The sequence below is a fragment of the Anopheles stephensi genome, chromosome 3 (assembly GCF_013141755.1).
Source record: "Anopheles stephensi strain Indian chromosome 3, UCI_ANSTEP_V1.0, whole genome shotgun sequence".
Taxonomy (NCBI): domain Eukaryota; kingdom Metazoa; phylum Arthropoda; class Insecta; order Diptera; family Culicidae; genus Anopheles; species Anopheles stephensi.
Genome location: NC_050203.1, coordinates 4,283,006 through 4,304,968, shown reverse-complemented (window position 1 = coordinate 4,304,968; position 21,963 = coordinate 4,283,006). Strand labels below are relative to the sequence as shown.

The 21,963-nt window shown below is 49.8% G+C and overlaps 6 protein-coding genes and 2 non-coding genes across 10 annotated transcripts; 2 read left to right on the top strand and 6 right to left on the bottom strand.

Annotated features, from left to right (window-relative positions):
• Positions 1-1,165: 1,165 nt before the first annotated feature.
• LOC118510198 (cytoplasmic aconitate hydratase-like) lies at positions 1,166-4,932 on the bottom strand. 2 transcript variants are annotated; one of them, XM_036051730.1, is made up of 3 exons: positions 4,644-4,932; positions 4,029-4,118; positions 1,166-3,955 (listed from the first exon to the last, which is right to left on the bottom strand). In XM_036051730.1, exons 1-3 carry the CDS (start codon positions 4,648-4,650, stop codon positions 1,347-1,349), a joined length of 2,706 nt encoding a protein of 901 aa, XP_035907623.1. In that variant the 5' UTR covers positions 4,651-4,932; the 3' UTR covers positions 1,166-1,346. The 2 variants fall into 2 exon arrangements, with proteins under 2 accessions (XP_035907623.1, XP_035907622.1); XM_036051729.1 differs by lacking the exon at positions 4,644-4,932 and adding an exon at positions 4,205-4,225 and having other exon boundaries at positions 4,029-4,149.
• On the top strand, positions 4,511-7,775 carry LOC118510208 (uncharacterized protein CG1161). 2 transcript variants are annotated; one of them, XM_036051746.1, is made up of 5 exons: positions 4,511-4,525; positions 5,206-5,360; positions 5,489-5,725; positions 5,811-5,936; positions 6,574-7,775. In XM_036051746.1, the coding sequence occupies exons 2-5, from the start codon at positions 5,298-5,300 to the stop codon at positions 6,724-6,726; spliced, it is 579 nt and encodes a 192-aa protein (XP_035907639.1). In that variant the 5' UTR covers positions 4,511-4,525; positions 5,206-5,297; the 3' UTR covers positions 6,727-7,775. The 2 variants fall into 2 exon arrangements, with proteins under 2 accessions (XP_035907639.1, XP_035907638.1); XM_036051745.1 differs by lacking the exon at positions 4,511-4,525 and adding an exon at positions 4,964-4,978.
• On the bottom strand, positions 7,286-7,358 carry Trnat-ugu. The gene has a single exon. It is a non-coding gene; the product is annotated as a tRNA-Thr (tRNA).
• Positions 7,776-8,016: 241 nt separating the features above from the next.
• Positions 8,017-8,089, bottom strand: Trnak-cuu. The gene has a single exon. It is a non-coding gene; the product is annotated as a tRNA-Lys (tRNA).
• Positions 8,090-8,836: 747 nt separating this feature from the next.
• LOC118510203 (brachyurin-like) lies at positions 8,837-10,496 on the bottom strand. The gene has a single exon (XM_036051740.1). The coding sequence runs from the start codon at positions 9,887-9,889 to the stop codon at positions 8,951-8,953; it is 939 nt and encodes a 312-aa protein (XP_035907633.1). The 5' UTR covers positions 9,890-10,496; the 3' UTR covers positions 8,837-8,950.
• A 158-nt stretch (positions 10,497-10,654) lies between these two features.
• Positions 10,655-12,960, top strand: LOC118510201. Its single transcript, XM_036051738.1, has 3 exons — positions 10,655-11,016; positions 11,086-12,336; positions 12,415-12,960. The coding sequence occupies exons 1-3, from the start codon at positions 10,972-10,974 to the stop codon at positions 12,613-12,615; spliced, it is 1,497 nt and encodes a 498-aa protein (XP_035907631.1). The 5' UTR covers positions 10,655-10,971; the 3' UTR covers positions 12,616-12,960.
• Positions 12,961-15,219: 2,259 nt separating this feature from the next.
• LOC118510202 (elongation of very long chain fatty acids protein 7-like) lies at positions 15,220-16,633 on the bottom strand. The gene is made up of 4 exons (XM_036051739.1): positions 16,444-16,633; positions 16,172-16,362; positions 15,709-16,089; positions 15,220-15,644 (listed from the first exon to the last, which is right to left on the bottom strand). Exons 1-4 carry the CDS (start codon positions 16,499-16,501, stop codon positions 15,327-15,329), a joined length of 948 nt encoding a protein of 315 aa, XP_035907632.1. The 5' UTR covers positions 16,502-16,633; the 3' UTR covers positions 15,220-15,326.
• A 4,239-nt stretch (positions 16,634-20,872) lies between these two features.
• On the bottom strand, positions 20,873-21,963 carry LOC118510204 (solute carrier family 25 member 35-like). Its single transcript, XM_036051741.1, has 2 exons — positions 21,237-21,963; positions 20,873-21,174 (listed from the first exon to the last, which is right to left on the bottom strand). The coding sequence occupies exons 1-2, from the start codon at positions 21,949-21,951 to the stop codon at positions 20,954-20,956; spliced, it is 936 nt and encodes a 311-aa protein (XP_035907634.1). The 5' UTR covers positions 21,952-21,963; the 3' UTR covers positions 20,873-20,953.

Sequence of the window (21,963 nt, the reverse complement as noted above, 5' to 3'; positions counted from 1 at the left end):
TGCTCTACGCGGCAACACACACAGTCACAGTGCTCTACTCGGCTGACGTTACTACGGGTTTGATACGCGCACTAGCTCCCAAGGTAGTGCAGCAGAAGAGCAATCCTTGTTACTACGGCAACGATAGCAATGCAACTGTAAGTACTTCGAACATAACCTTACAGCACAAATCAAGTAAACTGTCCCGAGCATCCATTTTCACTTTCAACGCTTCTCCTTAAAATTGCGAATCAACTAAAACCAACAACTGTTCTCTATCGATTGAAACACGCAGTTTAGGTGGACCTTAAAGACGACTACCGCAACATCTTGGACTCTTGGTGTCGGTGATTGGTTTGACTGTGTGCTTCACATCGCTGTGTTGGAAAACAGATGATTATTATGAGTTTTCCCAGCTCCACACACGCCTTTTTCCCGCGAGGTTCTTTGCTGCTACTACACATGACACACGCACGTTAGTGTTAGTGTACGCGGGGAAAAACTATACGGGACACCCGAAAAAGAAAGCAAGAAGCAAACAAACAAAACACAACGAAACGCACGAATATGTGTCACCACCTTACTGTCTAGCTTGACCGTCGCTCGACCGGGTCGCACTGCTGGGTGGTGTTTTTTACGCGTGGAAAACCATCCCCAGCATCATCATCATCATCATCTGGCGATCCGGCACCGATGAGCTCATCGTCGACTCAGCTCTTCCTTCCGTGGCACTACTACAAAACTGGATGGCGATTCAACCCGGACCATGTGTTTCATGTGCACGATTGTGCGCTACTGTGCCACGGGTGCGAAATACTCCCAGGACCCATCAGAATCGTGCACAGAGCTGTTTTGCTCACTGCAAACTGTTTTTCCTTCCCCACACGCACACAAGTACCAGCAAGAAAGAGGGGAAATTTTTCATTTCCGTCGTCACACAGGTTGCCGTCGCACACAGCTGCATGCATCGCTATGTTGAGAAGGGTTTGTTTTTCCCCAACCTTTCACACACACACACACACGTAGACTCACATAACAAATACGCCGTTTTACGTTGTATTGGTGAGCAGCTCAAAGCGAGTGAAAGTGAGAAAAAGCCGGCACACGGCCAGCTGTCTTTCCTCCGGGCGAAGTTCGGCAGAAAAGCCCTCGGAATTTAGAGAAATTGAAAGACAGCAGGACAACATTTTCCTTTAGTTTTATACCCACCCAAAACACCAACCAAGCATTTATAGCTTCTTTATTGCCTCTTTTCCGTGTGCTTAGCAGCGATTTCTTTATCATGCTTTTTTGTTTAACAAACTTTCCGTAGAATTAAAGTATCAAAAATTGTTCGTATAGTAGTAATGTGTGAAAAACACGCACGCTTAGTCGATCATCTTCCGGATCATGTAGTTGAGGATGCCGCCGTTGCGGAAGTACTCCAGGTCCACCTCCGTGTCGAAGCGTGCGATCACCTCGAACTGTTTGCCACCGTCCGTGCTGACGGTGATGCGCTCGTGCGGCTTGCAGTTGGCCGGAATCGCAATGCTAAACAGCTCCTGCCCCGTCAGCTCAAGGCTTTCCGCGTTCTGGCCCGGCAGATACTGCAGCGGGACGATTCCCATACCGACCAGATTGGAACGATGGATGCGCTCGTACGATTCCGCAATGACTGCACGGATGCCGAGCAGATAAGGACCCTTCGCCGCCCAATCGCGACTCGATCCGCTACCATAATCCTTTCCAACCAGCGCAATCAACGGCGTTCCTTCCCCAGCATAACGCTGCGCACAGTCAAACACGTCCATCTCCTCCCCGCTGGGAATGTGCAGGGTGCGGGGTCCGGGGCGCGGCACCAGCTTGTTCACCAGCCGAATGTTGGCGAACGTTCCACGGGCCATAATATCATCGTTACCACGCCGGGACCCGTACGAGTTAAAGTCACGCGGTGTAAGACCGCGATCGGACAGGAAGCGGGCGGCCGGACTGTTGCGTGCAATCGACCCGGCCGGTGAAATGTGGTCCGTCGTGACGGAATCGCCCAGATTTAGCAGAGCCCTGGCATTGACGATGTTTCCGATCGTTGGCAAATCGCGGGTCATGCCGTCGAAGAACGGTGGACGCTTGATGTACGTCGAGGCCACATCCCACGGGTACAGCTTGCCGGTCGGTGCATTCAACCCCTGCCAGGCGGGCGATCCCAGCTCCACCTTCTCGTACACGTCGCGGAACATGGCCGGGATGACGTGTTGCTTTTCGACCGCTTGAATCTCCTGGCGGGTGGGCCAAATGTCACGCAGAAACACGGCCGATCCGTCGGGACGCGCCCCGATCGGTTGCTTCTCGAAGTCAATGTCGACCGTACCGGCCAGGGCGTAAGCGATCACCAGCAGCGGACTGGCGAGATAATTCGCCCGGGTGTTCGGGTGGATACGACCCTCGAAGTTGCGATTGCCGGACAGCACACCGCAGCACACGAGATTGTTCTTCTCGATCGTGTTCGCGACGTTATCGTCCAGTGGGCCCGAATTGCCGATACACGTCATGCAACCGTAGCCGACGACGTTGAAACCGAGCTCTTCCAGTGCCGGAATGACACCCGACTCCTTCAGATAGTACGTGACGACACCGCTTCCCGGCGAGAGCGATGTTTTGATGTACGGTGCCACCTTGAGACCCGCTTCAACCGCTTTCTTTGCCAGCAGACCGGCTCCCAGCATGACCGACGGGTTGCTCGTGTTGGTGCAGGACGTGATGGCCGCAATCACGACCGAACCGTGCTTGAGTGTGTACGTCTTGCCATCGGTCCAGCTGAACGTACCCTCCGCCGCAAGTTCCGCCTCCGGGACGGCGAAACCCTTAAACCCAACCTTATTGGTCAAACACTCACGGAAGTCCTGCTGCATCTCGCTCACGGACACCCGATCGTGGGGACGCTTCGGTCCCGAAACCGACGTAACAACGCTTGCCAGATCTAGCTCCACAATCTGCGTAAAGACCGGATCCTGCTCGGCATTTCCGAAGTCACGCAACTGATCCGTTGCCTTCAGATAGGCCTCAATCACGCGCACCTTCTCGTCGGCACGGTTCGTTTGGCGCAGATACTCCAGCGCGTTCTTGTCCACCGGGAAGTATCCTACGGTTGCGCCATACTCCGGACACATGTTACTGATGGTGGCACGATCCGCAATCGACAGTTCGCTTACTCCGGGACCGAAAAACTCCACAAACTTGCCCACAACACCGATCTGCCGGAGGTGTTTCGTGATCGTCAGCACCAGATCGGTCGACGTGACCAGCGGGCTCAGCTTGCCCACCAGCTTGTAGCCGATAACTTCCGGCAGCAGCATGGAAATGGCTTGTCCGAGCATGACCGCTTCCGCTTCGATTCCACCAACACCCCAACCCACCACACCGAGCCCATTGATCATGGTGGTGTGCGAGTCCGTACCGACAACACTGTCCGGGTAGAGCATCCGCACCGAGCCGTCCTTCTTCGCGTCCTGGAACACAACCCGGGCCAGATACTCCAGGTTCACCTGATGCACGATGCCCGAACCGGGCGGAATGATGAGCATGTTGTTGAACGCCTTGGCGCCCCACTTCAGGAACGTGAACCGCTCCTTGTTGCGTTCGAACTCGAGGTCCTGGTTCTTGGCCAGCGCATCCTCGCTGCGCGCAAAGTCCACCTGTACCGAGTGATCGATCACCAGATCGGACGGGCAGATCGGGTTGATGCGGTCGGGGTCACCGCCGAGCTTCAGGACGGCGTCACGCATAGCGGCAAAATCGACCACTGCCGGTACGCCGGTAAAATCCTGCAGAATGACGCGTGCCGGCTTGAACGGGATTTCCAGCTCGTCTTCCGACGACGGTGTGCCCTTCATCTGCTTCCATCGCAGGATGCCCCGTACGTCCTTCTCCAGGACCTGGAAGTTGTCGCAGTTGCGGACGGCCGATTCAAGCAGCACGCGCACACTGTACGGAAGTTCACCTAAAAGCGGAATCGCAATGGACAATCAGCCAATCAACAAGACATAGAAAAAGAGAAGGGAAAAGACACTCACGATACTCCGGGAATGAGGCAATGTCGAAGTAATGGAATGTTTCTCCATTGACGTTGATCTCCTTCAGCAAGCTCTGGAATGGATTAGCACCTGCGGAAACGATGGAAGCGAGAAAAGGGAACTAGATTAAATTGGGTGATAATGATCATTTCCAACAAAACAACAAACACTTCCACTTTCATCACAGACAAGCCTCCACCGAAGCAATCAAAGCAATCCACAACGTCATTACGCAACCTCTAGCCGTCTATCAGTCGGCGCTGGCTGGGTGAGCATTTGCTCCCGCGATTGACCACTCGCTGCTATAATTAATCCCCCGATCGTGTTATCTGTGATCTGGAGAACCATTTCAACCCCGTGCCCGTAGTGAGGAGGGTCACATCGTTCTTCCAACGAGACTATCAATTGTGGCGTGTCTTGTGGTTCTTATCGGAATCAGAAGTTAAATGAGAAGAAGGTCCCGGAATGTTCCGTCGCATGTGTGCGTGTGTGAGTGTGTGAGTATGCACTTCAAAAGGAGGTTCACCCTTATCGAAACAAATGGCGGTGTGTCGCCTTACAACGGAAAACTTTACCTTCCTACGTGTTTTACAACTTTTCCCCCCACCAACTTACCGGCCATGTTTACGGTTGTTTTCTCGGAAAAACAAATCCCCCAACAAACAGTGAAAGCCTGCTTGATCCGCCGGATGGATTTCTTTTGGAATTTCAAGCCCGCAACACCTGGTGACGTAGGCTGGAGCTTCACGAAACGAATCACGAGTGCGGATCTATTAGCTGGACCGATGCTTTTCCCACAGAAGCGCGACGAAGAAAACGTTCCTGTGCCGTTTTAGAAAGTGCAACTTGCTTTTGTTGTCCAACGCGTTTTGGGTGGAAAAAATAGGGTGATGGAATTTGGAGCTGTTTGACGTTTCGCGTTGTTGACGTTTCAGTGCCATTGTTTCGGGATGGGGTTTTCCTTCTATTTCGTTTGTTAAGTATTCAAAAATATGCTTCAATGCTTTTAAGAATAATGATTCGGAAAATTATGGCGTCTTAGAAGAGTTTTGTAGCTTTAAAAACGAAACAAAAATAAAGGCCAGCACAGGGTGACCCGTTTGTTGACGTTTTCTCCCGCGTTTGACGTTTAATGTCAAACGATGGTGTTTCTTCTTCTTCATCTTCCATCACGTAGTAGCAGACGATTACAAATGAAAACAACAATCTGCTGGGTAGGCGTAAATTAAGTGAAAATTGTCGCGTATGTAGCCTACAAACTGCGCCATAATGTATCGCAAAGTGCTGTACAGCATAAGCCTGGTGATAATATTCCACATCGCATCCACACAGGTAAGTGAAGGGAGGTTAAAAATCAACCTAAGCGCCGCATATAAACAAACGCCCTCGATGCAACGTGAGATTACAACGTCATCTTCCGTGGGGAATCTGTTCCCTGAATCCCTCTTTCCCAACGATAGAGCCAATCGTACGAAGATAAGCGGTGCAAATGTATCTGCCCGAGCTTTAAAACGGTGGACAACACCACCCAGGAAGGTACGGAACGGATGCTGATCATCGATAATGTGCCACCGAACAAGTGCAACTGCGACGGTGTCATCCTGCCCCGGTTAGCGGGCAAGATCAAGGGAAAGGGGCAGGAGATCTGTCCGCGGTGCGACTGCAAGTACGAGAATCGCAACACGACCATCATAAAGGTAAAGATAGCGATCGGCGCACTGTGTGCAAAGGTGACAAAATCTCAGCCACTTGACGGGTGCTTTCTCACGTCCTTGTTTGCAGGTCGTTGTCATCATTGTGATATGGATCATTTCCCTGCTGGTTATCTACATGCTGTTCCTGATGTGTTTGGATCCACTGCTGAACAAGCGCGTGAAAGCCAACTACCAGGAGCACACGAACGAAGATGTGATTATCGCCAGTGATAGTATTAGCCCTAAGCACGCAGGCACTAGCATTAATGGGCCGTCGCGCCACTTTCGCGACAGCTATAGAAATAAGTTTAGCGGAAGTTTCGTAACAACGACCATTGTCCGCTCGGGGGGTAGCGAGAGTGAGAGCGAGGTGGAGTTTTTGGTCACCAACAACCATCGTCCCCGGGATGACCGGGAACGGGTGCGTTTGATAAGTGATTGAGGAGGGGATCCCAAAAACACCAAACGTTGGCGCATCATTGGGGTCTTGTTACGAAATGTTCCTACCAGACAATCATCATTGACGCTGAGCCTCTAGCGAGAGACTCGTTGACCTTCTCCCAAGTCTGGACTGCCATTCATTCCACTTTCCGATACACGGAATAAAAACAAAGCGTATCTGTTCTTTTCTGTTTATGATTTCATAACGTTTATCTCGCATGTTTTCGTACTCTACTAACCATTCCATTCTGCGACTTGTCCTGTGTGGTACTAACGATTGGGCAGAAAGGGTTTTTGGTTTCCTTTATTATTTGTCGGTCCTCGTGTTTTTTATCCCACTTCTCTTAAAGGGTTGACAGAATTACGCGCTTGATCCAATCGATCCGATCTCCATTCTTTCTCTCTTGCAGGACGACACCGCCGTCACTGTGGGCAATGGGCAGGATATGCATGTGCGCGAGAACAACGTGCTGAACCGGGTTGGCCATCAGCAGGACAAGTGGAAGCGCCAGGTACGTGAACAGCGGCGTAACATCTACGACCGGCACACGATGCTCAACTGAGGCAACAGTCCCGGGCCGAAGGAGACTGACTGGCTGAGACCAAACGAACGCATCATCACACGAATGTGCAATGTATTTCCCGATGATCTGGTGGTAGAGAGTTGGCTATCGGGGCAAATTCCAGTACCAAAAGTTGCGCTCGATAAGCGAATGATGATAGCCACACTTTTGTTTTGGTAATTTATTGTTAGGAGAAAGAATGCTCCGATTTGTAACACATTGGCATCGGATCGGTTGAAGAATAAATGCTAGAGTTTGTAGATTGTAATACTGATCTCGCCCTACATTCACCGCCAACTCTGCAGCCGAAAAGTTTTAAACCTAAAATCTGCCCAACTTTCGAAAGCGCCTATAGATAAATCGATGATTTGAAAGGATTCAACTTCTTTTCATACTCTTTATCGGTACCGTTTTTTTCCATTTATCATTTGTATGAAACTTTTAATCTGAAAAATATGGGATATCCAGATAGTTAATATTCGGAATCCTCTAAGCAATACTATGCCTTTGAGTGATGAGCAAAAAAGGGTAAAAAATGAAACAAAAAGAATTTCCACTGTGCCTCCTGTGAGAATCGAACTCACGACCGCTGGTTTACAAGACCAGCGCTCTGCCTACTGAGCTAAAGAGGCGCGTGTTGGAAAGAGCTATACTTTCAAACATAAATTCTCGTGTTATTTCGCTTGACTCGTACTAGGGATGTTGAATGACTCATAGCGGAACTGGAAAAGAGAGAGGTCCGATCGGTTGGTTTCTCCATTATAGCTTTTCTTTCGACGAGCAGAATTTCATCATTGAAGTATACCGAGTTTTGCGACGCGAACTATACAAGAAATTACAAAGCATTGATATCAGAAAGCATCAGTTTGATAAAAATTCCACCAGTACCGTGTTTTACAGAACATAATGTGTTGTATGATAAATTTCGTGAGAAAAAATCATAAACCTGGAGTATTTTCTGAAGGTCCGGTAAGTTGAACTCATGAAATTGTGATTAATTCAGGCGTAATAAGACACACACACTTTAAACTGTAAACAAACTGCTTGAACTAATTACAAAGTCCAAAAATAGAGTCCCAAAAAAACAGTGCTGAATATTCATTCATCGACGATAAATACAGTTTTATCGTTAAAGTATGCCGATAATTTTTTAATGAATAAGAAGATAATAATAAATACATTCATGATGGGGGGAAGGCATCTCACATCGTCTCACACACGCACCCACCCATAAACCTACCTGTTACCAAGTCTCTCATCAAGTGGAAGTTTTATAAAAGAATTATCGGTCGCCCAACGTGGGGCTCGAACCCACGACCCTGAGATTAAGAGTCTCATGCTCTACCGACTGAGCTAGCCGGGCGCTGTTGCTGCCCTGCTGTTACACACGCTACAGTTTCTCGCGTTCTGCTCATCTATGCATAGACATCATCGCCAGGATGGGGTGCGTTCCGAAATTACGGTGATATGGCATCTTTTTCCCACAGCACCGGCTATCATCATCGGGTGCCGCCGGTAACCGATGAGAGACAGATTTTTCTGCAAATCGAGAGCTCGATCGCTCAAAAGTACCAGGCAAGCAGGACGGGAAGAGTAGTCCCCGTTGGCAAGGCGCGCATCCATGAGTGAACCTTCGTATAATCTCACACTTTAATGCGGACGGTGACCGTCTCATTTCTCGAGCGGCGGAGAAATAACCTTCCGCCGCGGTCCGATGCGTACCACACACCAGCACATTGTTCGGTGCGCCTCCTTTCCCTGTGGCATAGGTATGAGAGTGTGTGCGAATGAGAGTGAGAACGAGAGTGCCGAGGGTAACACAAAGCAGCAGGCAGGCAGGTCGCCACGGACGCCAGTGATATGTTGTTGTTGGTGGGTCCTCAAGCGGATAATGCAAAGGGATAGGCAGACAGAGGGGAGGGAGTGTCGCGAGGCAAACAGACGGAACCGAGAGTGGCCTAAAATGGGTGCGCGACGATTGAGAGCAGCGTTATGCCTGTTGGAGAAAGATGCCGAAAGACACCCCTGAGAACTAGGAGGATATTGTTGTACTCAAAAGTTCAAGTTCAGGTAAAGGATGATAGCACTCTCAGCTTTCGACAATCATTTATTTCGTTATCATTAACTTGAATAAATATCTATAACTATCTTTCAAAACAATCGTACAATGCTTCATTACAGTTTATTACATCACGAAGAGCTTCATCATCTCTTAAAGCGCATTTTACGGATCAGCGACAAAGTCCGAGTTGTCTTCGATCCATCCCAAATAGTAGGAAACGCGAGCGAACACTGTCGGAATGCCATTATCACAGCCGCCCGAGGAACCGAACGACACCACACCGATCAGCAAACTTTCCGCATTGTCCTGCACCGTCAGCGGACCGCCGGAATCGCTATTGCAGGCGGAACGTCCACCATCACCGGACTGGCAGATATTCTGCGCCTGGATCAATTCTGCACTGTTACTCCAAGCGGCCAAACAGTCGGCATTGGTAATGACGGGATTGAGCACATAGTTCAGCACATCCGAAAGGCCTGGATTAGCGACCGAGTACACACCGAACCCGGACACCGTACCCATTAGCCCGGCGAAGGTACGCGCATCGGAGCGACTGGGCAGTCGAATCGGTTGAATGCGGTCCGTGTAGACGATCAGTTCGTCCAGCCGTACCACAGCGATGTCATTGCGCACGTTCACCAAGTTGTATCCCGGATGGCCGATGATTCCGCTCGATGTGAAGGTAATGCGTTGCTGGGAAGGTTCCTCCAGGATGCGATTCTGTGCTCCCAAAATGGCCGTACCGCCAACGATCGGGTTGTCCGCGTTGGTTCCACTGTAGACACAGTGGGCCGCCGTTAGGATGTAATTCTGGGTGATGATCGAAGCTCCACAAAGTCCAATACCGGCGTTGAACTGTCCGAGCAGAGCCACCTGGTACGGGAACTGACCGGGACTTGCTTCCTGTCCATTAACGATGCGACGATTCGGAGTTCCAGATGCGTGACGAGTGTTGACCGGGAGGTGAGCCTTCACATGATCAAACTCCTCGATCGGACGCACTTGGGACCAATCGATTTCGATCTTGGTGGTTGGCAGTGGGGAGACACCGTGCAACACTGCCAGAAGGGCCACAATCGAGAGCGAAACCGTGTACTTCATGCTTTTGGAGGTACTGATATGGAGATCCGATTCGTATAGGTTCCCTGCTGTAACTGATATCTTTATCGACCTGCAAAGGTGCTATTTTATACTCAATTTCTTATCAGTAAGGCTCATGAGTTTTGTTCTAAAATAGCGATAGGTTAAGCCGGGACGCCATCATATTTTGGGAAATGCCCTTTGGGTGGAAAAAACGTTCGATGGGAATCGGAATCAATCGTGACTGATTGGCGAGTGATATCATTTCGTTACGCGAGGGAATTCCACATTCGGGCTGAGCTTATGCAAACGGCATTCCCGTAGGAAATGCCTGCTCAATGATAAGCTTCCAGAATGTTGGAGAATTCGAACACTTGTTTTGTCTATTGAGGCTATATCTTCAAAGGATAATGCGTATCCTACAGGATTCCTTACATTGTCCTGGGCACTGAATAGGAATGGAGCTTAGAAGATAGTTCATTTTGAAGGGCAACCTTCATTTGGATTGTCTCCTTGAGCCACGAATTCTCGATGGTGAAGGATGTAGCGCCAGGACCACATAGCTCGTTTTTACCATCGACCTCATTGAGATGGGGCATAGTGATATCCACCGACTGGTAGTAGAATTCCGGTGTGAGAATTCTTGCAGGAGTCGTTTTGGTGTCAGGGAAACGTTAATGTGAGTAGGCCTTGCGCCTTAGAATAAGCTCCCTATTTATATGCTTCCCCCATTGACAGAATCTCAGAATATCTCATCAGGCGGACATAAAACCCCATTCTAATCCGTCCCCGCGTTCTGCCAAAGTTGGACTCCTAGCTAGCTCTACTTAAGGTCTGCGAAACACTCACACACTACACCGCGCCCGGTGGTGTTTTTCAGTTGTGCAAGCAAAATCCACAGTATGCATCGTCGAAATTCTGACTGACTGAGGGCAACGTTTGCGCAGCTGCGTAATCCGCAACCGGGTAGACGTGTGTCGGAACGGCCCCAAAATGTTGCTTTCGCAGAACGGTTCGTGCAGTTTGAAAACAAGAAACCCAAAGCCCACCGTAAGCGAGAGCCGGTCGAGAAGTGGTCACGAATCTGCAGTTAAATTTACGCCATGTACGCGTTGGTTGTGTCCGTAGCGCTGGCCTGCATACTGCAGGTAGGTAGCGAGTGATCATCCCCGTGGCTTTGACCAAGTTGATCCTCTCGTTGGATTCTATTCTTTCAGGTCGCGTATTCCAATCCGGACTTTGGCATTGATGCGCCGATAGCGGGCGTGAGCAAGATCAACGACCGGGCCATCCTGGCGAAGGAGCACTTTCTGCGTGTAGACGACTACATCATACCGACCCAGAAGAGTGACATTGCCAAGCTGCGGGACTCGGCAGTGATTTTGCAGGCGATCGGTCTGCAGGTGAACACGCTCGGTCCGGCCCTGATGGATGCGCTGACAACAGCGTCCGAAGACGACAGTGGCAATATCGAGGCAACGTTCACGCTCATCAGTATGGCGCGGATTACGTTCGAGGACTACATCAACGTGGTGCTGCAGGAGCAGATACACAATCTCGAGACCCTGCTCGGCATTCACGTGCGGGATCAGCTAATCGATGACTTCTATCACATCTCCAAGCGTTTGACCGCGCTCAGTGAGACGGTCGCGTTGCTGCAGCAGGCAGTGCAGGATGCTTACAACGCGGCCAATGGTGGCCCAGTGTCGGATGCGCTCGTGCGCCAGTTTGTCGATGCCGATCTGATTGCACAGCTGTCCCGCCATCTTACCCTGCTAGCGTACCGTATTCCGGTGCTCACGTACACCATCACCTCATCGCTGGAGAACATCGAGCAGGCGGATGCGTACTACTTCGGGCTGAAGGAAGACTCGGACCGAGTGCTGGACGAGATCGAAGCATCCGGCACTGAGTTCAAAACCCGGACGCTCGCCTACTCGACCACCGTGGAGACGAGCATGAACAAGCTCATTACGGATTATGCCAGCGACCTGGAGCTGGCCACCGCGACCGCCACTCTGCTCAACGTACCCGATCTCACGACGGCCATCGCAGGTCTGAAGGCGGTGCAGGACACGAAACTGGCGGCCACTCTGAAGGCGTACAAGGATCTGTACGGTCCGCGGGTGGACGAACTGTCCAAGCTGCTGCCGATCGAGTCCAACTTTTCCTTCCTGGCGGGGGAAAACCCGGCCGCCATACTGGTGGGTGTGTTGATCGCTAATGGACCGTTTTCGCGCTACTGCTTCTGGAAGTATGCCAGCTTGCTGCACAACATCCTGCTGACGTCCAACTTTGCCAGCGAGTGTTACGATCGCGAGTACAATCGGCTGCAGTCGCTGGAACAAGCGCTGCTGCTGCAGATCGAGATGATCAGCTACAACCAGGAAATCATTGACCCGAACTCGAACGTCTGCACCTATCTGCCGTCGTCCGTTGCCCAGCGCAGCACAGAGTGTGCAACTGCGGTAAGCGTTTGGTAGCGCGAGAGATCTAGAGATGCATGGTTTGTCTAATCATTGTGTGTGTGTGTGTTTAACCCCCAGGTTTCCTCCTACTACACCATCATGGCGGCCGGGTACGACAGTAAGCTGGCGGCGTTTGTAAGGCTGGCCGAAATCGAACTGAACGCCAGCAAGGAACGGCTGGGCGTGTGCTGGTCCTCCAAGGTGCAGCAAATCTTGGTCAAGTACAAAACTCTCATCCCCGAAATTTTGAACTGCGCCGACAATGGACCGCAAGTGTAAACTCAATAAAGAAAACACCTCAAGAATCTGTACCGGTGAGTCTGAGTGTGTGTGCGTGTGTATGTGTGAAAAGTAAATAGCAATAAAACAGTGTAATATTGCCTTCAAGAGGTGACATACTGTCAGAACGGTTTATTGTATTGGTTACGGCTGGATCAATGTTGACGGAATTTTCTCGCTGGACTATCTACTATTTAAAATAAGGAAAATGTATTCATGCTAATAATATTTACAACTAATTTATCATGAAACATTGAGGACGTGTGTTTGTTTATCTGGCTCTGTATTCCTATCCTCCATTTTTTTTGGCACAGGTTTATGAGTACAGCTGTTATTAGTTGATCACTTTTAGCTAGTCTAGTGTAAGAGGTGGAATTAGCAAACATACTCTAAAGCTTTGCGCCTAAATATAGGCAATCATAATCTTTTTAATCTCGGGTGTCAGGCCGTTGGATATTATTTGTAAATTTGTATATTAAAAATAAAATAATAGTAAGTTCTGATTTTTCTACTAACAATCCTTCGTAAATTTAGACTAAAGATTGCCTAATACAATAACAATAGATCCTCACCGTAACACCACAAACAATCTTTGCTGCTTTTGAATGGTTGCTTGCGCCTAAATGTAGGCAATTACAATTCCTACATTCATGGAAGATTCCCATAGCGTTAATGAAGCTTATTATAAATTGCAAATGATGTGTTCACTCCTTAGAAAAGAAGAGAAAATATTCGAAAGAGCACAGTTACTAAAAATCAAACAATGTCTTCCGATGCTCAACTTTGCGCTGCACGGCAGAAAAAGCACTCTAAAGCACGCTATTAGATTTCAATTAATATCTCTACAAAGCATATTATCGACTAAATTAGCCCGTCCGCCTTAACACCCGGCGTGATTGTTTGGTGTCTTAGTCGTGGCATAATTTTATCCAGCCCCAATTGCAACGATAATCACGGCTCTAGCAGCTATTCATCGGGACGGTCGGTCGGTCGGTCCTTCGGTACGGTACGGACGCGTTGAAAGCTAGGAAAACATATTTCCCCTCGAATCGGTTCTCCGAGCTCCCACGAGCACGATGGGAAGCGTGCCCCCCCTCCCAAGTCGGGCCGGAAGTTGGGCGGAAAGTGACCTATAAATAATCGCTCCTAGTGCACCGCGTGGCAAAACCCACTCTGCTCCACATGTCACGGAAACATAGGGCACCGACTGCACTATGTACAACGCGCACGGGACGACGCAAAGCCGTTTATGTTTCCAGCAGCATTATCACCGCGAACTCAAACCCCAGGCAGTTTCCTGGGCACTGGATATACGGGCAAGTTTTGCCAGCTTTCGCCGTTCGGAAAAGCATCCTCCGAAACTTTGTCCCACATTTCATCATGCTGCTGCTGCTGCTCGGCAGTTGGTTGGGGACGGATAAGCGGATCATAATTTTCCGGCTCGTTCGCTTGCAGGCAGACAGCAAGCAAACTGGTGGTGGTCTCTCACTTCACTCACTCACATCGCTCACTTCGCTCTCATGCCGGTGTCTCATCCGGCGAGGTTGGCACTCCACAGTCGGAGCAGCGACATGTTTGGATGGTTTGGTTTGGGGTATGGTCGGGTACATAAATAAAACATTCATCTACACACACACACGTACAGAGCACCGGCCGCCTTCCAGTGTGACCGGAAACGGTTCGACTCCGACTCCACACCAGAACAATGTCCCAATGTCTCGCCGGTCTACGGGATGAGTCTCGCCATGGTGTGTCCATCACGATAAATGGGATTGGTGTACGGTGCGAATGGTCCAAGCCCGCTTGCCAAGCGATCTCTGCTCACAACGGCCAACAAACCGAACGACGACACTATATGGCCCTATTTCCTTGGACGTGTTTCTGCGTGTGTTTGTGGATGCAATTACCACCCACCCTAGTTGGCGGGTCGGGATGATGTTGATGGCTCTACACAATGTTGGCTGCAAGGGAAGTGACCGATGTTGCAGGTCCACTGCACTGCCACGAGGAAGCCCGCGTGGACACGACGCCTCTCTCCCAGGGCGTTGGAATCTGAGCTAAATCCTGACGTCAAGCTTACAGACAACGGAATTGTTAATGTGCCACAGCACCAGTAGCAGTGCTTTATGAGTGACGTTTATTGGTGCGTTGTTTGCCCGTGTGCACGTGTGTACGGCTGAGCGATAATTTGCCATTGCACAATGGCATGATGTAACCGGGCGCTGCAGTTTCAGCCCATGCCGTAAATTTGGTATTGTAATCTCACCCCGCACCGAGCCCCGGGACGGACGAAATTGAAATTAGAATCTAACTTACGGCATCGCCCGCCAGAAAGAATGCATCGCAGCAACCTTTCAGACCCTAAAACGCAACCCGCAAAATGTAGCTAATCGAAATTCAAATGACACGCGCGCTTGACGTCCAAAGTCGTCATTGGTCGCGAGTGAATATTTTACTTTTCGATGGTCGATGTCGTCCTGACCCTGACTTGACTGGCGTCCAGCACATACCGACAGCAAGCACAACACAACAGAGGGCCCCAACAAACCAATGTAACGGAGCTCGATCTTGACTGCTGGCGCATCAAAGTGGTCAGGAAAGGGATTATGTTTGTGTGTGTGTGTGTGTTTTTATTGACTAATTTTCACAGAAAAGAAAACAAGCACAAACCCGGACAGTTGGACATTGTCCTCCCCTGTTGCCTTTTCGGTTCAGGACACAAGGTGCTGCGAGGTGCTGACCTCTTTGGATGAGTTGCGTTTTGTGCAGTCGTTGTACTCGGCGCTAGACGACTTGCCGTTCGCCTTGTCGCTCGTGTGGAACCCGTTCTGGGGCAGTTCGGAACCACCGGACCGCCGCACGACATCCGTGGGTTTCTTCTTGATGTACGCCTGGTAGTAGAAGTCCAGGAAGAGGAAGAACATGAACAGGTTCTGGGGCAGGATCACAAACAGCGGCCACTTGGGGAAGGTACAGTTGGGCTGGAACAGCAGCACGAACCACTGCAGGAAGATCATGCCGAACTGGATCTGCAATGGGGGGTAGAGCGTGAGGTGTATTGGCATGCGAGCTCCACCCGGCCACGCTACTTACGATCTGCAGCTGCGTGATGTACTTCTTCCACCAGAGATTGTTTTTGTTCTTGGGGTTGGCCGATGTGAGGAAGTAGTACGCGTACATGACCACGTGCACGAAGCTGTTGATGAAGCCCATGAACACACCGTGACCGCCGGGGAACCACTTGACGCCGCTCCAAATCAGCATGACCATGCCGGTGTGATGGTACACATGCAGGAAGCTAACCTGGTTCTGCTTCTTGCGCAGGACGAAGAAGATCGTGTCCAGCAGATCGAGCACCTTCACGAGAAAGTAGTAGTAGCAGCGTCTCGCGATCATCGTCGGTATCTCGGTCGGTGAGTAGTCGACCGGTTGACACAGGAAGCTGTATCCACGCAGATAGCCCAGTCGGAAGCCCTTCAAGGATAAACGAGCGGGAGAGAATTGGAGAGACGCAGGTTAGTGGAACCAACAGGACGATCGTGCACGTGATACTTACCTCCACAAACAAGTACGCACAGATGATGACCTGCGCCAGATTGTAGTACTTGATGATCGTGTCGATCTGGAACGGTTTTCTGTGTTCCATCCACTTTGGGCCCCACTTGAGCACGAACATCAGATACAGCCCCAGGATGGCGGCGCCGGGCCAGGGTGTTTTCATCAGGAACCAATCATTGACGCGAGGATCTGTTAGGAAAAGGGTACGTCACTCAGATTACCGAAGATCGATAGTATCCACCCAGGCTGCCTGATCTGATCAACACTGACCGCTGACTTCATAGTTGACGTAGTGATAGAACGATGCCAAGTACCGTAGCACTAGCATCTTGTGGCGAGTTCTCGTCTCTCAGGGCAAAGCCGTGTCTCGTATCTTGAGCCTTATACGCACGACGCCTCGCGTGGAACTGTGTCCGGACGAGTTAGAACTTAGAACATTACTGAACCCGCGTCCGCAAGGTCCGTACTGCTTCGGGGTCGATCCGCGACTTTACCAAAGGGGGGGCACACAAACACAGCCACACGCAATGGAGACGCTTCCTGAAACGCACACATGAATGGCCCACAGTCGTGAATTGGTTGAATAGGAGTTTTGATGCCTCTCTTTTTTTTAGTCTTGGTTTGTGGTGTATAATTTTCCATTTCAAATTAGACAGACTGGCGTGCATCGCAAAAACAACATCTTCTTACCGGGGCGGGTGTCCACGGTGACGTCCAGACGCGGTACGCCCAGCTTGCACCACGTGGTCCGCCCCTTCGCCATTGTTCTGTGTCCGACTTACGGGCTTAGGTGCATTTAACTTTATGCGAGTGGTGATCGAAATACGCACACGCGCGCGCGCCGTGGGAAAGCCGTGGACTGTATGACCTTCGACTTTGGGCCGCGAACACATTACGACCCACACAGGCCCACTACCTTTGGAGCTTCTTGTCACCGGGAGATAACGCACGCAAGGTTGATCGGTTTGCGGGCTTGAGTAGACTTTGGTAAGTGTACAGGGCTTACACGAGTTTACTGAAGTTCGTTGACATGGTGCCGGGATTCGGTCAACCTGAAACCTACGCCTATTGTCCCGCCGTCATGGTGAGGTGCAAAAGGTCGCACAAGTTTGAATACTGCGCTGTATTTATAATGAACTCTAAAGCATACAAAGTTGCTGCCACTGCAGTGACACAGTTTTATTAAAGAGCGTCCGAAAGTGGTTTTTATCAGGAATCTTGCTGTCAGGTGGTTGAGGTCTGCACGAGCTCTTCATGAAAGTCTCTTGACAAAGATCTTCAAGATGGTGAGGGCGCAAGAATAACTCTGTGCCAGTTAGGTCTTTGACGGCTCCTCAACGTCCGTAGAACAAAACAGGGTTTGAAAACTTCAATTCTTTGATGTCCACACACGTCCAGTAAAAGGCTCATAAGCACAATATAGTTCCACATCGCTTCACAGCTAAATTATTCCTTTGTTCATTGCTTTTTAGCGAGTGATTCGATACGGATTGATTCAAACTCCACGGCCGATGCCGGATCGATTATCTCGCATAGGGGCAGTATATAAGGGACAATCTAATTCGCACCTAACAACAACACACCACCCGTACCTAACCCGGCGCGTATGTGTATGCCCACGAATTTCCCGATAAATGCTCAACCCCAGATGCATCAAAAACCGTGCGCATCAATATATTGCGGTGACGGGTATGCGCTCTCCATCAAATGCCACACTACTGACATAACAATGCCACCCGCGACCGGCGTGCCAAGGTGTGCCAGCAGCAGGAGGGAGGCACAGGGTGGTTTTGAGTGAAAAATTGCTGAAATGTTGCGGTAATCGCGTCAATATGTTGTAACGATAATTTATCGCAATTGCTATTCGATGTTGGGGTGGGTTGTTTGGGTGGGTACCGTCCTCCCCGACGCGGTTCTCCAGCATCTGCTTCCGTTCAATTGGTGACGAGCGTTGCGAGTGGAAAAGGTGGAAATTTTAGGCACCATCGGCACCGTCAAACCACACCTGGAAACTGCGAACCTGTTCCGTACCGTTGTGTGTATGTGTGTCTGTTTGACTCGGTGGGTTAGTTAATAAATTAAATGCAAATCGATGGTGTTAAAGCCAAATGAATGTGAAATTGTACCAAGATCAATCGAATGTTTCGAACGTTTTGTTTGGCTGTAATGTGTTGAATAGTTCCACTACCGGTGGTTTGGGTTGTTTGATTAACTTTAAGGTCTTGTTATAATCTTAAATGCTGACTAGTAGGCTTTGGATTTGTAATGTGCTATAGCTTAGCGAACGCCTGGAAGTAGGCAAAGAGATCAGCAGTAAAGCAATTTCAGATCATTGTTTATTTTCATCATGAATCCTAGCCATTAGCTACTAACTCTTGGGATACTCGGGGGAAAAAGAAGAAACAAAAATAATTAATAGTTTTTAAACGTGTTAAGTTGCTCTGCTAAGTTACTCCTGAAAGTATGCAATACCTATATTCCGTTTAACCTAGCGTTCTGTAGCCTTCACGTCAGCTGACTAGCATAGACAAACATTGCATACTTTCAGGAGTAAAGAGTTGAACATAGTTATTTTAAATAGTACATAAATCAAAGTAAAAGTGTTTAACAGCATTGAATGCAATTTCGTCATGCGAGTAGTGTAACATGTAAGCGCTCAGACGAAAGGGCCAATAAGTAAAACAGCTCTGAAGTATGCAATTTTTATGACAAAACTATCATTTTATTGTCCATTTGCCAGTAAACAGGAGGTCGCTTTTTATTTTATCTTTAAAAAGCCTTAGGAATTTCATAAAAAAAATTCAACGAGTGTATAGTATATTTAGAAAGAAATTAATTTTTTCACCCCACTCACTCACTCACTCACGAGCGCGTTAAAGTTGTTTAAACAAATCAGCACATAATGGGTTACATTTGGATTGCGCAGCCAGCGTTTGTGTATGGCACACTGTTGCGGTTAGCTGGTGCCTAGGTTGCCTCCACCGTTTCGCCATGAATTTCGTAGATATGGACCTGTACTTCTTCACACATTTCCTTGTCGGTTTCCTTTTTTTCCTCCTTCCATTTTGTCGGATGGCTCTCTCTCTCTCAACGCTACCAAATCTCTAGTTGTTCTCTGTTTGCTGTTTCGCTCAACCCTCAGTCCGCCTTTCGACCACCACCACCACGCCATCCGTGAAGAAGGGCATTATGTAATCATCTTCAAATAGTCTCCCGAAACTCCCCGGAAAACCGACACCGACCGTCGGAAGGGATGTCAGCCAAAAGTCAGACCGTGGCTGGGCGAAGCTTCCACCCGTTGAACTACGGGGTTATGTACAGCCGTGGTGGAAGTTCGTCGAGTTGATTTACTGGGACCGAACAGGGGGAAAGAAGGAGAGAGGGGGGGGGGGGCAGCTGGGCGGGAAAGAGCATTCTAATGGAATAAAGCGGTGCTCCCGGGATGTTCTCCGCCCGCAGTTCCGAACGCTTGCGTGTGGTAGAAAGTGGCAGCTTCCACCGAGGCACTACACTGCTTTACATTGCCCACTTCGGACCGGCGCTAGACGGCACGGAAAATCCTTCTGTGCACTGAAGGCACGTAGCAGGAAAAGTTTTCACTTCACGATGGAGAAAACCCGACCAGACCGAACAGGACCGAGAAGCTGTGTGCCGTGCTCTCGGCACGCCGCTTCACAGCGAAGCGAAAGGATGAAGTTTTTTCGCCTTCCCTACGGCAGGACTTGGCTTCCATCGCTCCACGGCAAAAGGGTTTTCCAACAACGGTCGTTTTTTTGCCTGCCTGCCTGCCTCGATGCCGGTGGGTTGTTTGGTGGGAAAATGAATTTTCTACCCGAAAATTCCTCACCTTGGTTCCGGCGTTCACAGGCCGTGCCGTGCCGGCAGCGGCCCACAAACGTCTTGCGAAAGGGTAAGGTTGTTCAAACAGCTATGAACCGCTCGAATGTACTGCGAAAAAGGTTACACGGTAACATCAGCACTCACGCACACACACACGCAACCAGGAACTGGTGGTCCGCAGGCAGTTCCGAAAACTGAAAACGCAAGCACATGAGCAGTGCTGTATGTGCTGTTGTACCACGCTTATGGCACACTGATGATGAACGCCGACCCGTACGTGGAGGCGAATCCCATGAGGCAAGAGGCACCAAGCATCTCCCCATCATTTCCATCATGGAGTACCGAAAACGGGTCCCATTCTCCACCCAATTCACCCTTGTATCTAATCGGTTTCAACGTTTCATTTGAGCAACGGTAGCTACGGAAAGCGAGAATAGGAAAAAAAAACAGGCTGGAAATTCATCCATCCGCCCAGTCAACGCGTCTGGCGGTGGAATGTTCTCGCAGGGCATTTCGGATTCTGCCGAGGAAAGCCACAGTTCTTGGGATACGAGCGCGAATTAACCTTGGCGTAGATTTCATGACAATTAACGTCATTCCACCTCGCATGGTGCGGGGGGAGAGGGGGCGTGGTCTCTGATGTTTAGGCAGTTCGCGGAACGAAGTTTAATACACCGCTCGATACGGTTTCACATTCTGCGAATCCTGCGTAATAATCGAGCGAGGTTCTTTGTCCTTTCGGGAGGGGTTTTGGCTCGGAGTAGCTGAAGATTGTTTTCGGAAATCGCTTCCTTGGGGTAGGATTGGTTTAATGAGCGTCAGCTTGAAGCTGGAAAATGATCTCCAAAGTACTCGGAACTCTGTGGCGATATATTAATAGATTGATATCAATCAGTCAAGAGGTTCTACAGCATTGAGTTCTCGAGTTTAAGTTCAAGTTTCAACTTAAAGTCCTTATTGTGTAGCTTTGGCGCCCGTATCGTTCGTAGAGACCCTTGAAAAACTCCCAGAAGGTGAGGTTAAGCATCGTGTGTGGAGCCACTCGCAGGTACATTGGCACGAATCCCTTGTAGTAGCCGTGGATGCCTTCCGATCGGTAGATCTTCAGGAAGCAATCGAAGATGTTGGTGTACAGCAAGCCTTTCCCGTTGGCGGATACGGCTGTGGAGAAAAAAAGGCGCGTATTAAAATTGAAACCCGTTTAAAGCCATATTGAGATATACCTTGATTGGTCATTCGGGTCGTCACGACATCGCACGGTGACATCAGCACACTGGTGAAAAATCCCGCCACAGTACTGCTAGCCAGCGCTGTCAGCACGATAGACTCCTGGAACACTTGGTACCGCAGCAAGAACGATTTGCACACACTGAACGAGGCCATTTCCGCAGCCGATCCAACACTGAGCCGTGCTACGGAGGCAGGATACCCTCGGAACAGTCCGCGGATTCCACTCTGCTGGTAGATGTTCACCAGAGCCGATAGGGTTCCGCTATGATGATGCTGAAAGCGAGCCGTGTACGTTCCGGAAGTGACGGCCTGTAGCTGTGTCTTCACGACGTAGAACGGACAGGATGCTGTAGCACTGACGAGTCCAGCGCAACCACCCCAGAGTATTGATAGCAGTGGTGTCAGTGAGGGATGTTTGGTGCTCTTCGTCCAACCGAGATTATCCACCGTTTGGTACGTCCCCAGGCGAACACTGTTCATGGAGAACTGGAAGAGCAGGGCAGCTGGAAATCCTTTCTGAAGCCCTCTGAAACCATCTGTTCGGACCACGGTGAGGAAGGACTGTCGGATGCCCTTGTAGGAACGCTGCGTGAGATTCTGCTTCGCCATCAGCTCACCTTCGAGCTGTTGGCGTGTTTTGAGCACGTCCAGTGGGTTTGTAAACAGCACGGCACACATCGAAGAGGCACCACCGAGCAGGAACTCCATCGTAGGGGCCTG